The sequence below is a fragment of the Theropithecus gelada genome, chromosome 17 (assembly GCF_003255815.1).
Source record: "Theropithecus gelada isolate Dixy chromosome 17, Tgel_1.0, whole genome shotgun sequence".
Taxonomy (NCBI): domain Eukaryota; kingdom Metazoa; phylum Chordata; class Mammalia; order Primates; family Cercopithecidae; genus Theropithecus; species Theropithecus gelada.
Window position 1 is genome coordinate 53,588,411 of NC_037685.1, and position 15,143 is coordinate 53,603,553.

The 15,143-nt window shown below is 36.3% G+C and overlaps 1 protein-coding gene across 10 annotated transcripts in view; it reads right to left on the minus strand.

Moving 5' to 3' along the window:
- ZMYM2 (zinc finger MYM-type containing 2) overlaps positions 1–15,143 on the minus strand; it is a 131,712-nt gene that overhangs the window by 51,866 nt on the left and 64,703 nt on the right. For all 10 annotated transcript variants that reach the window (XR_003116473.1, XM_025364185.1, XM_025364193.1 and 7 more), the window contains 5 exons: positions 11,800–11,950; positions 11,247–11,362; positions 7,135–7,251; positions 4,008–4,158; positions 1,202–1,374 (listed from right to left, as the gene is read on the minus strand). Coding sequence is in view for 9 of the 10 variants with exons in the window: in XM_025364185.1 (XP_025219970.1) it covers positions 1,202–1,374; positions 4,008–4,158; positions 7,135–7,251; positions 11,247–11,362; positions 11,800–11,950 (708 nt within the window). In the remaining variant the exon portion in view is untranslated. The remainder of the gene's footprint in view (positions 1–1,201; positions 1,375–4,007; positions 4,159–7,134; positions 7,252–11,246; positions 11,363–11,799; positions 11,951–15,143) is intronic.

The window sequence follows — 15,143 nt, forward strand, 5'->3', positions numbered from 1 at the left end:
TGTGGTTCATATATACCACGGAATACTATGCAGCGATAAAAAAGAGATTATATCCTCTGAAGGAACATGGATGGGACTGGAGGCCATTATCCTTAGCAAACCAACACAGGAAAAGAAAAGCAAAAGATGAGAACACAAACACATAATAGGGGAACAACAGACACTGGGGCCTACGAAAGAGTGGAGGGTAGGAGGAGGGAAAGAAACAGGAAAAATAACTAATGGGTAGTAGGTTTAATACCTGGGTGATAAAACAATCAGTATAACATGACCCAAACTGACCTATGTAACGATGGGTCATTTACCCATCATTTACCATGCCCCAAATTGACCTATATAAAAAACCTGCACATGTACTCCTGAACTTAAAAGTTAAATTTTAAAAGTGGATTTAGTATGACACATACACATACACACATTTATAGTTTCAAATTGAATGCTTCTGCTCTCTACTTAGCATTCCTTTCAATCTTAAAGTCCCCCAAAACTCACAATTAAAAAGATGAAAAGCCAAAAAAGAGCAAGATGTTTCTAAAATATATCCCAAGTATCCAAAACAATTACCTGCTAACATTCAACACTGATAACATAGTCAAAAGTATTTCTATTTAGTTGTGCACGGTGGCTCACACCTGTAATCTCAGCACTTTGGGAGGTTGAGCAGGACAGATCACCTGAGGTCAGGAGTTCGAGACCAACCTGGCCAACACAGTGAAACCCTGTCTCTACTGAAAGTATAAAAATTAGCTGGGCGTGGTGGCACAGGCCTGTAATCCCAGCTACTTGGGAGGCTGAGGTACAAGAACTGCCTGAACCTGGGAGGTGGAGGTTGCAGTGAGCCGAGATGGTGCCACTGCACTCTAGCCTGGGTGACAGAGATTCCATCTCAAAAAAAAAAAAAAAAAATTCTACTTAGTGAAATAAAGACACAACAAATTTTAGAAAAACATCCATTTTGTTAAACTACAATGCTGAAAATATAGGTATATCCTAATCTTTTGGTAATGCTTAAGTTATTAAAAAAAGAGATAAAAATGCTACTTCAACCAAGCAGAAATGACAATTTTAACGAGTATTATCAGGGTGAGGCCTTAAGTGTGCACATTTTTAAAATAAATGAGTTGCCAGATTTATAATGGTAACAGCTACAACGTTTTTGAAGACTGGTTAAAGTAGCTGCTATAATAAAGGAGTTACTCGCCTTGTAGTACCAATCCTGAAATTTTTTACAGCAGTCTTCACTGCAGAAATCTCTCACAACACCATCGAGTTCTTTAGTTGCTCCCTTCTTACACAGCTGAGAACAATAGTTGCAAGTAACACATCTCAATCCTAAACGTCTTGCAAAATCCTGTTTGTATAATAATTTGCAGCCTGAAAAATATAAGGTTTATATATTAAAACAAAAAACACACAAAAACTAATTATTGAGCAGAGACAGATCTTAATTGGTCAAGATTTTTCCTCTCCTGATCAAAACTGCAAAATCTACTATAATCAATATCAACCTATAAAAATTAGACCAGAATATGGGGTATTTTATTAGATAACATATTATCTAACATGGTTAAAATAATGTTTCAAGACATTAAAATCTAGTAATGTCTCAGAATTATTTTATTTGTTCTATTTAAATAGAATCTTGCTTGGGCCGGGGAAATAGATAGATAGAATCTTAAGTATCAAAGTAAGCATATCTTATACAAACAGGCATTTTAGAAAAAGGAACAATGTAGACTACTGAGAGGCTCTGAGTAAACTTATAGAGATGTTCAACCTAAGCAGGCATTTTAGCTAATTTTTCAAGCTTACCTGTCTTACATGGACCTTCAGGGAAATAAAACAGATTTATTGACTTGCCCAAAGAAAACACTTTTGTTATCTAGTCCTTTAATGAAGTATTTCTTTTTTCTAGTACATAAACGCATTAAGTACTTTTACATATCTTATTTATTCCCTATACCATCTCTACGAGGATCAATACTCTATACTTATACTGTGCTATGTAAGTAGAATGACTTACATGTTATCTACTAAAATCCTATTCATCCTTTCATAAGGACCTCAAATTATACCCCTACCACAAATGCTGCCAACGTCAACCTAGTTTAAAATGACATTTCCTATTTGCAAACATGAACTGCAATTGTTTTCTACATAATTTATTTAGCAATCATTTATGTACTGTCCTATGACTTGTTACCTTGAACTATATTTTAAAATATTCTTTAAAGTTTACCTTTTTAGCTTTATCTAACTAGAGTTTGACGGTAATACTAGGTATTATGTGTTTTGTTATTTCTGACAGGTTCTAGCAGAGAACTAGGTGCAGCAAGAGAAAGCAAAAAACATGTCATTTAACAGGAAAGAAACACACGTTCTTTTTTAAAATGCTATTACACCCAGCTGGATGTATAAATCCCTCCAACTGAAAATTATCTTCTTGAATGTCAATTACCTATTTGCTGCTAATTGTCTATTCATTTTAGTAAAGTTCATATGATCCAAATGGCAGACAATTAACAACATACATGAGCAACCAACATCAGTATGTTCAGATTTATGAAGCAGTAAGAATGTCATTGCACAACTCAAATGTAAAAAGACTAATTCAGAATCAATCTTTTCAATGAAACATTATAAGATTTGCCATTTTTCATTATAGCTTTGATCTTAACAGTGAAACATAGTTACTTTCCATTTCAGGTGAAATGTACAAAATTAAATTTAAATAGGAATGCCTTGTTTTATAAGCAAGCAGCACCCTCTTACGGACATGACTTTACATTACATGTTAAGACTGTAAATGAGGCCGGGCGCGGTGGCTCAAGCCTGTAATCCCAGCACTTTGGGAGGCCGAGACGGGTGGATCACAAGGTCAGGAGATCGAGACCATCCTGGCTAACACGGTGAAACCCCGTCTCTACTAAAAATACAAAAAACTAGCCGGGCGAGGCGGCGGGTGCTTGTAGTCCCAGCTACTCGGGAGGCTGAGGCAGGAGAATGGCGTGAACCCGGGAGGCGGAGCTTGCAGTGAGCTGAGATCTGGCCACTGCACTCCAGCCTGGGCGACAGAGCGAGACTCCGTCTCAAAAAAAAAAAAAGACTGTAAATGAACGCACTAGTTGAATGAACTGAACTGATAAATCTTTTAATTTTGCTGTCATTCTCCACTGCTGACATTTAGGATTTTCCCACCTTTCTCTTACTCCAAACTAGCAGTTAGGAATCCACAGAAAAAGTAGATCCAGAAAAAATTATTCCTCATTAAAAAATTATAGGTAAAGATAGCAGACAGGAAAGCTGGGAGTTCAGTGCCAAGGGCCAAAGATAGAAAGTGAAAGCCAGCTTAGAGCAAGAATGTCACCTTTGGGAACAGGAATTAACAAGAACCCCAAAATCCATAGCTACAATCCTCGTTCCTATCTCTGGATAAGTAGATTTAGAATTTGAATTCATCTGTATAATCTGCTGCCTGGCACCAGAGCAGCAAAAGTGTAGATAAGAGGAAAGGGAATTCTTGAACATACTAAAACAGAACCCAGTGTTTCCCTGGCACCCCAAATTGAATACCTAAAAGTTCCCATTTTAGTACTGCCATATGTGATTTTCTTTCTGGTATACATATTGAAAACCTTTGCAGGTTAAGTAGTGAGCTGGGCAGGGAAAATGGAGCTAATTTTCAGAAAACAATTTTAATCCACTTGGAAAACCAACTTTCAGACCACAATGTGTAGGTTTAGAAATAACATGGTATGACAATGCTTTTATTTTATTCTAAAACTTTAATGAAATAAGAGGTTATCAAATTTTTAGAGATAAAACCATCTTGAAGCCCATGTCTACAAACACATATAAAATAACAAAACAAGTCAGCAGAAACGTAAACTCAATTTTTTTGTTTGGCTACATTAAAACTGTGCAGCCACTCTGGATATATTAAAGTATTTTGGCAAAAAACATTAAATATCAATAAATGTTATGAACAACACTGTATATACACTTGCCTTCACTACAGAAAGGTCTCTTAACGCCAGAGAAATTTACTGTTTCATGAAGAGTCTTCTCCTCTTGACAGTATTCGCAATATGTAACTATGCAATGCAACTTCTTATAGTCATCTGAACAAGTTTTGCTGCAGAACTGATGCACTTTGTTCTAAATGCACAATGGGAACCTTGGTAAGTATATGACAACCACCTGGAGAACAAGCTTAAGAAATAAACAAGCCACTTTCACAGAAGCAAAGTTAAATCATTTACCTATTTGATGTTAAGATCCTTGGGGATACATTTCCTACAGGCCATGGATGCCTAGTTTAACCAATTCACTGCCAAATTTAAACATAGCTCCACAAAATTCAATGCCATTAGCTACCCTAAAATTGGTCAATGAAAGTAAAAGTATCACTAAATAAGATGATACACTGGTGTTGCTAACATAATTGGAGAAATGGGAAGAAAATGATGGAAAATACAGCATAGGTAAACTAAAAAAAGATAAAAATTATGACACTAATAATATTTTCAGTCAAAAAGAAAAATCCTTTGTCGAGTTTAAACAAGTAGGCTCCACCACATCCCCAGCACACACCTTAGCAGTAACACATCATCATGGGTAAAGCATCCAATCTGGTGCCATCACACAGTGTGCTGCAGAACTTGAGACTGAGTTGCTTCCTTTGAATGGAATATGATTAGCGTCTCCCAGGCCCAAACCCACAATAGCCAGAGCTGCTTTCCAAACACCCACCCAAGCAGGTATGAACAAGTTACAGCTTCCAGGGAGGCAGCTTTCCTCTCACTATTGAGCAGGCTACACTAAGTCTAAACCATCTACTTGACACTTAGCAAAGACATGTGAAGACCGGAATAAGGAAGGTGAGGGAGTCTGGGAATCAACTCAAGTAGTAAGACAATCATTAGTGGAAAGTTGCCCCATTATGACTGTGTAATTTATAAAAGGAAGAAGGTAACAAAGAAGCCACACGGAGTGAGGAGCAAGAGACCACTGAATTCTCAATCTCCCGGGGGACACACTCAACTCTCATTCAGTGTGGCAGTGTCTCTTAACTGCTTCTAACACTTAACCTCCATGTAAATAAAAGCAACACCCCAAAACAACTACAAAAGTGGGGTAGCACTGACATAAATGCAGCGGAAAGGACCACATTTTCATCTAGTACCAAAATTCAGTGTATGCAGGATCTTCATTTTCTATGACCCTATTATTCTGTGTGCTTGCTAATGGATTTCTTTCTTTATTCCCTCATCACTCCTTTATCCTTTATTATCTCTTACTGGGCCTTCATTCTTACTGCTGTTACTTAAAGGTTATCAGTCACTAAGAATCATCACTGGACGCCAACAACAGTCTCAAATAGGGATTGGTTTAAATGATCTGGAGACAGCACCGAAGAATATAATAAACTAAAAAATGTTCCAGTCACTAAACGGTTAAAATGAAATTTCAGGTTTCCAAAGTATTTTAGAAATCATGTAATCCAGGCTGGGTGCAGTGGCTCATGCCAGTAACCTCAGCACTTTGGGAGGCCAAGGCGGGCGGATCACCTAATGTTGGGAGTTCAAGACCAGCCTGGCCAACATGGTGAAACCCCATCTCTACTAAAAATACAAAAATTAGCCAGGCATGGTGGCAGGCGCCTGTAATTCCAGCTACTTGGGAAACTGAGGCAGGAGAATCGATTGAACCTGGGAGGTGGAGGTTGCAGTTAGCTAAGATTACACCATTGCTACTCCAGCCTAGGCAACAGAGCAAGACTCCATCTCAAAAAAAAAAAAAAAGAAAGAAAGAAATCATGTAATCCAGTTCTGAGTACCACCTTTCACCTAAGACTTAGATACTGAATGACTCACCAACAGCTACTAATAAATTTTGACTCAAGAACAGTGTTAATACTACATCTTCTAAATCTTGTATACCATTTTATCATATACTCCATGCACTACCTCCCACCCAGCCCCACCCCTAAAGGAGTGAAAAGAAACAATGGCCAAAGGCAAGCATTGCTCAAGAAAGCAATGGGCAGCCTGGGCAGCCTTGTCCATCTATCCATCTATTACTGCCCCCTTATGAAATAAAAGTCAATGATCAGAGTTGTTGCTAATTGAGACATGTCAAAGCAAATTAGTAAACTAGTGAAAAACGGGAAAAGAAAATAAACTTGTATTGGGATTCACAGGCCACTATTCGTTTATTAAAACACAATTATGGCCAGGCGTGGTGGCTCATGCCTGTAATTCCAGCACTTTGGGAGGCTGAGGCGGGCGGATCACTTGAGGTCAGGAGTTCGAGACCAGCCTGGCCAACATGTTGAAACCCCATCTCTACTAAAAATACAAAAATTAGCTGGGCATGGTGGTGCCCACCTGTAGTCCTAGCTACTTGGGAGGCTGAGGCAGGAGAATCACCTCAACTGAGGAGACAGAGATTGCAGTGAGCCGAGATCATGCCATTGCATTCCAGCCTGGGCAACAAAGCCAGACTCTGAGGAAGAAAAAAAAAAAAAGAAAGAAAAAAAAACAATTACAGAATTGTATCATTTTCTTTTTTTTTTTAATTATACTTTAAGTTCTAGGGTACATGTGCACAACGTGCAGGTTTGTTACATATGTATACATGAGCCATGTTAGTGTGCTGCACCCATTAACTTGTCATTTACATTAGGTGTATCTCCTAATGCTATCCCTCCCCCTCCCCCCAGAATTGTATCACTTTATAAGTGACAATGTGGTATATGACTAATACATTCTAATATGTACAGGTGCTGAGTGATAGAAAATATAGTTCTCATAATACAGGACAGGGAGAAACATGGGACAAAAAAAGGAAACACAATTGCTCTAGGTACGTAGCTAAACAAAGTGACATTCTGTAAACTATTATGAACATAATGTATCAGGAATATGACTTCAATAATTTTTCTTGGACCTAAAAAGAAATAGATCCTCTGTTGGTTTTCCACTCCCACATGAGAATAATCCAATCACAAAAAAAATCTGAAAAGCATATTCTTCTCTACCAAGAAATAGGTTTCCAGATGGAAATACAACACATATTTTACTAGACTTTCTTTTTAGCACTAGATAACACACATTGCAAAATACAACTTGCCTCCCATTCCAGGATTTCTGGTTTTGAACAAAAGGAATTTTTGCAGTAGTTGCATTTCAACTGAATATCACTTGGCGCTACAAACTGGCCATTTGGAGATGACTGCATACTTAGAGCCTAAAACAAAGAACAAAAGATACTAAGCCTGACATGTATTTTTGAATTTCTATTTATGATTACTGTCAAATATCCACGATGTCCAGAAAGTAACATGTATCTTGCTTAGATATCTTTTCAGCACATAAAACTCATTTCCAAATTTTGTCCTTAAAAATTATAATAGTAAATGTTAGTTTTATAAAATTGAAATTCAATTTATTTTTTAACCACAGAATTATTTACCTAAAATAAAAGAAAAAAGAAAAAATCATACATTCAATCATGATCTGTTTACTTAAAGAAAATATAAGGAAGTAATAGTAAGCAAATAATAGTGAGGTTAAGTTGCCCATGTTCTGAACTAACAGAAGTTTAAAAAAACAAAAACCTAGTTCTTATTGCTATCTCCAATAACCATCAAATATCTAATTTACTAATGTTTTGTGCCACTGCATCACTACTACACTTTTCATTCCAAGACTACCAGTGAAATAGGCCTATGTTGGCCAGGCACCGTGGCTCACATCTGTAATTCTAGCACTTTGGGAGGTCAAGGCGGGCAGATCACCTGAGGTCAGGAGTTCGAGACCAGCCTGGTCGACATGGCGAAACACCATCTCTACTAAAAATACAAAAATTAGGCCAGGCGTGGTGGCTCATGCCTGTAATCCCAGTACTTTGGGAGGCCAAGGCGGGTGGATCACTAGGTCAGGAGATGGAGACCATCCTGGCTAACATGGTAAAACCCAATTTCTACTAAAAATACAAAAAATTAGCTGGGGGTGGTGGCAGGTGCCTGTAGTCCCAGCTACTCAGGAGGTTGAGGCAGGAGAATGGCGGGAACCCAGGAAGCGGAGCTTGCAGTGAGCCGAGATCACGCCACTGCACTCCAGCCTGGGAGACAGAGCGAGACTCCGTCTCAAAAAAACAATAATAATAAAATTAGCCAAGCGTGGTGGCACATGCCTGTAATCGCAGCTACGGGGGAGGCTGAGACAGGGAAAATCGCTTGAACCCAGGAGGCAAAGATTGTGGTGATCCGAGATCACACCACTGCATTCCAGCCTGGGTGACAGCGACACTCCATCTCAAAAAAAAAAAAAAAAAAAAAAGGAAAAGAAATCGGCTTATGTTACATTTAAAAATTGATCATTAGGAGAAAAAAGATTTACACACTGGTGTTCATACCAGGAATTTTAGTATTCCTTTTTTTAAAGTTAAAACAATTTACAGGCTGGACACTGTAGCTCACACCTATAAGTAATCCCAGTACTCTGGGAGGCAGAGGCGGGTGGATTGCTGGAAGTCAGGAGTTCGAGAACAGCTTGGCCAACGTGGTGAAAGTCTGTCTCTACTAAAAATACAAAAATTAGCTGGGCATGGTGGCAGGTGCCTGTAATCCCAGCTACTCGGGAGGCTGAGGCAGAATCACTTGAACCCAGGAGGCAGAGGATGCAGCGAGTCAAGATCATGCCACTGTACTCCAACCTGGGCAACAGAGTGAGATTCTGTCTCCAAAAAAAAAAAAAATTTACAGAACAAGACACAATATAAGTATACATGGACATTAACAGATTTTTTCTAATTCCTAATCTGAATGGTGAGGACACTGGTATTTAATTATCATTCTTTTTAACCGTATCACACATATATTATATACAATCTTAATGCATGAAATAGTTAATAAAAATTAGCTATTCAATGCACAGTAGGAGAAAAAAACTACCATTTTTAAAACTTCTGCATACACTGTACAACACCAAGTTTGTGAAAAATAAGATATACAGATTTAAGACTATCAGATGAATAAATTTAAAAAATAAAAGCCAATATTACCCTTAGTGTTTCCCAAAAATTTGAGCCCCATTAAAGTTAACTAGTCTTTCAAAACAAATGGAATATGCTACAGTCTGAATGTTAGTGTTCCCCCACAAATTCAAAGGTTGAAATCCTAAACCTCAAGGTGACAGTATTAGAAGAGATAGAGGCTTTGAAAAGGTGGTCAGACCATTAGAGCTCCCCCCTCATGATCTAATCAGTCAGTACTCTTATAAAAGAAGCCTGAGGGAGCTTGTTTGCTACTTTCACCATGTGATAACACAGCAAGAAGGTACCATCCATGAGGAACAGACCTTCATCAGACAACAAATTCCCGGTGCCTTATCTTGGACTTACTCACCTACAGACTATGAGAAACAAATTTCTATTTATAAGCTACCAGTCTAAGGTATTCTGTAATAGCAGCCTGAATGGACTAAGAGGGAATACTATCCTATTATCTTACTTTTAAAAGGAAAAACACCTAATGAAGATATAAAGTTCAAAATATATGGTTTGCTTTATGATAAAGGGAAAAACGTTGCTTTTCTGTCAATTTTGTATTTATATGCAGAGTGATGAGGCTACCTCTAGGTCTATCTGGATGTATTCCTCAAAATAAGAGCCTAAATTAAGTACAGTCGGTCCTACATATGCATGGATTCAACCAACAGAGGATCAAAAATTTTTAAAAAAAGATGATTGCATCTGTATGGACACGTACAGTCATTTTCTTCTTGTCACTATTCCCTAAACAACACAGTATAACAACTCTTTACATAGCATTTACATAGCATTAGATATTAAGTATAATCTAGAGGTGATTTAAAGTACACAGGAAGACTTGCATTGTAGGTTACATGCAAATACTATGCCATATTATATAAGGGATTTGGGCATCCCTGGATTTTTATATCTGCAGGAGGTCCTGGTACCACTTGCCCATGGATATCGAAGGATAACTGTATATCTTAAAATATACAATGTACATATACAGAGGATCTTATCAAATCATGCGTGATACAAGTTTCATTAATGAAAAGGGCAGTTACAACATTTTCAATTATCAGTTTAGTTTATCCAACAACATCAAAAAACAAAGTTCAAGATCTGACAAGCAGCATACTCCAGACACTGTCTGCCTCTCTTTTAATTAATTATTCCTTAATTTCTAGTTTAAGAAAAGCCAACAAGGCAAAAGCAGTATCTACCACTGTAAGGATGTATCAATGGCCATGATCCCAACTTCTAAAATAACAAGTCTGAAATGTGGTTTATCACCTAAGTTCAGTAAGAATATTACTATTAACAAAAACTGACACTCATTTGAATTCAAAAATACCTCAATTTAAATACTAATAAGTGATATAGTAACTATTATAACATACTTAAGAAACTATATGTTCAGTTTAAATAAATGAACATAGAGCACAGCACCTGGAACAAAGCAGAATTGTTGGATGAATTAACTCATGAAGCATGGCTTTATGCACAGGTTTGAACCTTTGGGTAATACCCTGAAATTTTCACACACAACAGGTAAACCTAATCGTATCACCTAACTAATGGCTGAATTCTCTCTTAACTATTCCTTCCTAGTGGTCAACAAGGTTAAGTTTGAGCGCTTCCAATAATCTATCTTCTGAGACTATCCATACTCCAAATTTGAAGAACTACGTCAGAAAGTCTTTGTCTACATTCACCAAAATGAAAGATGTCTCCCCAAAACTGATCTTGCATTAAATTAAGGCCTCGTGTAAAAAATCTAATTCCCCCTTTACATGGTCTGTTTCTAACATATGAAGAAAGCATGTATTCTTATCACTTCTAGGCTAAACACATCTAGGTCCTCCATCCATTTGTCATGTAAGAGTTCCACTCACGGTTCACATTTTATTCAAACCATCTAATAAGAAAAAACTACACATCAGCACTGAACTAAACTATATTAAAATTTCTTTTCCTTCAAAATCTACATCAGAGTAGCAATTATAATTTCAATTAGAATATCCAGGCTAAAATGGAAAACTGGTACAGCTGCATATTCTGTGACTAGGATATCCACCTTCCAATTTGACCCTCAACAAACTATGTAAAAATTAAGATAAAATAAAGATAAAGCATATTATATTACACTGGTTATTTTCTATGTGTATTTTATTGGGGGCATGGGTTATGCAAAATAAACAACAAACCTGAAATTTAGCCACACAACTGGAATTGCAAAAGTTATACAGTTTTCCATCAGGCATTGTGGCTTGGTATTGAGGTAAAGAGTTTCGCTTACAAAAATGGCAAATAATTCCCAAACCTAGGAAAGAAAAGGTACATATCTGATTTGTTTATAAAGTAATAAAAAAGTTTTTTTTTTATCTTAACTGCTGAGATTATAGACGTTTCTGTTAAAAAATAAACTATTATTATTTGCACCTTCAATAATGAAGATAATTTGCACCTTAAAAATACTGTCATAAAGGACTCTGATATTATGCCACTAAAACATACACAGATACAGAGAAAAAACTCAGTTTTAGGTAATTTTTTAGATGGAGTAACAATTTTAGTTAAGAACACAGATATGAAGAGAACTAAAAAAGTAGTACAGAATAATCAAAATAATTAGAACAGTTTTCAAAAAGATTAATAGAAAATAAAAAGCTTTTAAAAACAAGCATAAAAACATTAAGAGTATTTATGCAAAAATTATTTTGTAAAGTTTTTTTAACTATCCAAATATGTGAAACTTACTTTGTGATTTTGCATATTTTGTCTTGTGACTGTTCATACAAGCAGTTGAACAATATGGCTCCATATATCCATTAGGACCTATACACTGAGTCATATCAAAAAACCTGCACTGTGTTCGGCAACCAGTACAAGTTGTCAGTTTTCCGTATTTCTAAAATTTGAAACATAAAAAGATAATTTTTAAGACCACAACTTAACTAGAAAATAATTACCAGTTTTTCATTACACTTTTTGTCTCTGCAAAACAATCCTGCTAATCTCTAAACAAGTTTAGAGTCACGAGTCTTCATCTACATACAAACTATTGACTATGCAACAACTGTTAAGGTTCAAACAAAGCAATGATCATCATCAAAGTTGCCTTCAAAAATAGAATGTTTTTCTCTCTATTATATTTAGTTTAACAGAATCCCTACATAAAGGTAAGTAAAACCTGAAAATTTAGGAAAGGCACAGTGCTTTTTGTTTACAATGAGGATATACTTCTTTGTCATTTGACAAAATAAATTAAATGGAACTATGAAATATAAGCCTTAATAATAAAAAGTATGGTGAAGAATGAATTTGAAGATTTTAAATCATTTTCCCACTGAGCTGCTATTGTTCCAAGCACTTCTGGAACGTCTCTTAAAAATGATTTATCACCTATCTACTACATTTGAAATCTCATTCAATCACAATCAAACACAAAAAATTTTTTGAATTAAAAAAAAATTTAAACCACATTCAAAATGACTTCTGGCTATAAAATGAAGTAAATAATTCATCAATAGATAATAATAAAGTTAAGCCTCCTGCCAAAAGTGAATACAGTAATGTGCCAAATAACGATGTTTCACTCAATGATTGTAATGCCCTATTTTTACTGTACCTTTTCTATGTTTAGACATATGTAGATACACAACTACTTACCATTGTGTTACAACTGCCTGCAGTATTCAGTACAGTAACACGTTGTGCAGGCTTGTAGCCTAGCAGCAACAGGCTATACCATTTAGGTTTGTTTGAGTACACTCTGTGATGTTCATAAAACAAACTTGCTTAACAGTGCATTTTTCAGAATGTATTCTTGTCATTAAGCAATGCCTGACTATATGTGCCAACAAGATAATGGAAAAAAAAAAAAAAAAAAGGAGATAAAGAATATGAGAGGCAGGGTGTGGCTCACACCTGTAATCCCAGCACGCAGGGAAGCCTAGCGAGGTGGATTGCTTGAGCCCAGGAATTTGAGACCAGCCTGGGTTCAAGCAATCACCTATTTTTTTTGGTGGGGGTGTATTTTTTTTTTTGTAGAGAACTGCTTGAGCTCAGGAGTTCAATAACAGCCTGGGCAATACAGCAAGACCCCCATCTTCCACAAAAAGAAAAAAAAAGGTAGAAATAAAAAAGAAAGGCTAGCCTTCAAGTGCAACCTGTTTTGATCCTCTTTCTGAGTGGTTGCAAAATTCTGTCATAATCAAGTTAAATCAAATATCACAAATCATGTTGCAAAATAATTGTATCCATTTTCCATCTGATGTTGCAATTAAATCCGTCTTCATACCCACGAGCATCTATACAATATGAAAATATAAGAAGGCTTCAAACTGTTCCATAGAGAGCATAAGTAATAGGTGTTATACATAACAATCAGGCCAAAAATAACAACTGAAATGAATACACTGCATGGAAAAATGTCACAAATACCACAGGGTTTCAGAAAATGAAGGCAATAAATGGAAGGCAAAAAGAAACAAAAAAATACAATCAACATCAAGAAAAAGATCTTTCAGCTTGAAACGAATAGAAAAAGTATAAGAAACCACAGCTGTTTATGTGCCAGGAATGCACATTCATTATCATCCTATTAAAAAAAACACTTATGCTGCCTACTTCCTCATTTACTGAAATATCAACTAAAGAAAGCCCTCAATTTTGCTTTTCAAAGTGGAAATCAACTCATTCTTTAATGACAGGTCCTCCTTCAAAAATATTTGTCAACTGCAAAAGAATAGTGACAAGGAAAAAATAAAAATGACTGCAAACATATCTTATCATGATGTATAAGTACAATAGAGGAGAATGCTCTGTTTTTGTTTCCTGAGGTCTATTTGATGACTTAAATTTCTATACTGGAAAAGGGACAAAAACAAAGCAAATCAATGAAACAGAATATAACATGTTTAAAACTTGAAATGATAGTACAAATTAGTAATGCTATAAAATATTCGGGACAACTGCCACTATGTTGCAAGCTTGCAAGACAGAAAAGCCAGCTCCCACTGGATGTCTGCAGAGGCCTCCATGTATCGGCACCTATAAAGAATTCCTTTACTGATATAAATTAAGTTCCACCATCTAATCAAATCATGGATTTGATTTCTATTTGAAACATTCTTCAAACTGACTGAGTCTATCCATGATCCCAACACTGATTTTATTGGCAGAATGATTAAATAATTAGTAACAGTTTTAAGACATCAAGTAAACATGGAGTTAGGCAACTGTTCCATACAGACAAATAATTTTATCTAAAGAGAATGAAGGCCGGGTGCAGGGGCTCACACCTGTAATCCCCACACTTTGGGAGGCTGAGGTGGGCAGATCACGAGGTTGGGAGTTCAAGACTAGCCTGGCCAACATGGTGAAACCCCATCTCTACTAAAAATACAAAAGTTAGCCAGGCGTGGTGGTGCATGCCTGTAGTCCCAGCTATCCGAGAGGCTGAGGCACAAGAATCACCTGAACCCAGGAGGCAGAAGCTGCAGTGAACCAAGATCGTGCCACTGAACTCCAGCCTGGGCAACAGAGGGAGACTGTCTCCAAAGAAAAAAAAATAAGAAAAAGAAAATGAGAAAGTACTATCAGAATGACAGAATCACTGAGAATATTTCAATACTGCCACTTTCACAGCTACCGCTGCCTCAAAGAACCAATTAATGAAAGAACATTAGCCAAAAGGGAAATGTAATTTTATGCCATGTTTACTCAGCTTCATATGTAAGCAATCAAAATAATCATATTTAAATTTCATACAAATTTATATGCATCCTATAAACACATATTTAGTGATGTAAAGGAACAAAGCTTTGTGGAATAAATTCAGAATTAAAATATTCCCTTTTTGGACATGGGGAAAAATAAGCCTACATGTAACTTCAGTGAAAAAGAATGAGATAGAACGAAGTAAAACAAGATATGGAAAAGGTAAAAAGTAGATATGATGGGTAAGTTTATGACAAACTGGCTCATTTTCAGTCTACTCATTTAAAAGATGTACCTTATATCTTAATTTTAACCAATTTCACGTGGATATCAAAACTGTCACGACTTTACAACTTCTCTCAAATTTTCCTTCTACATAT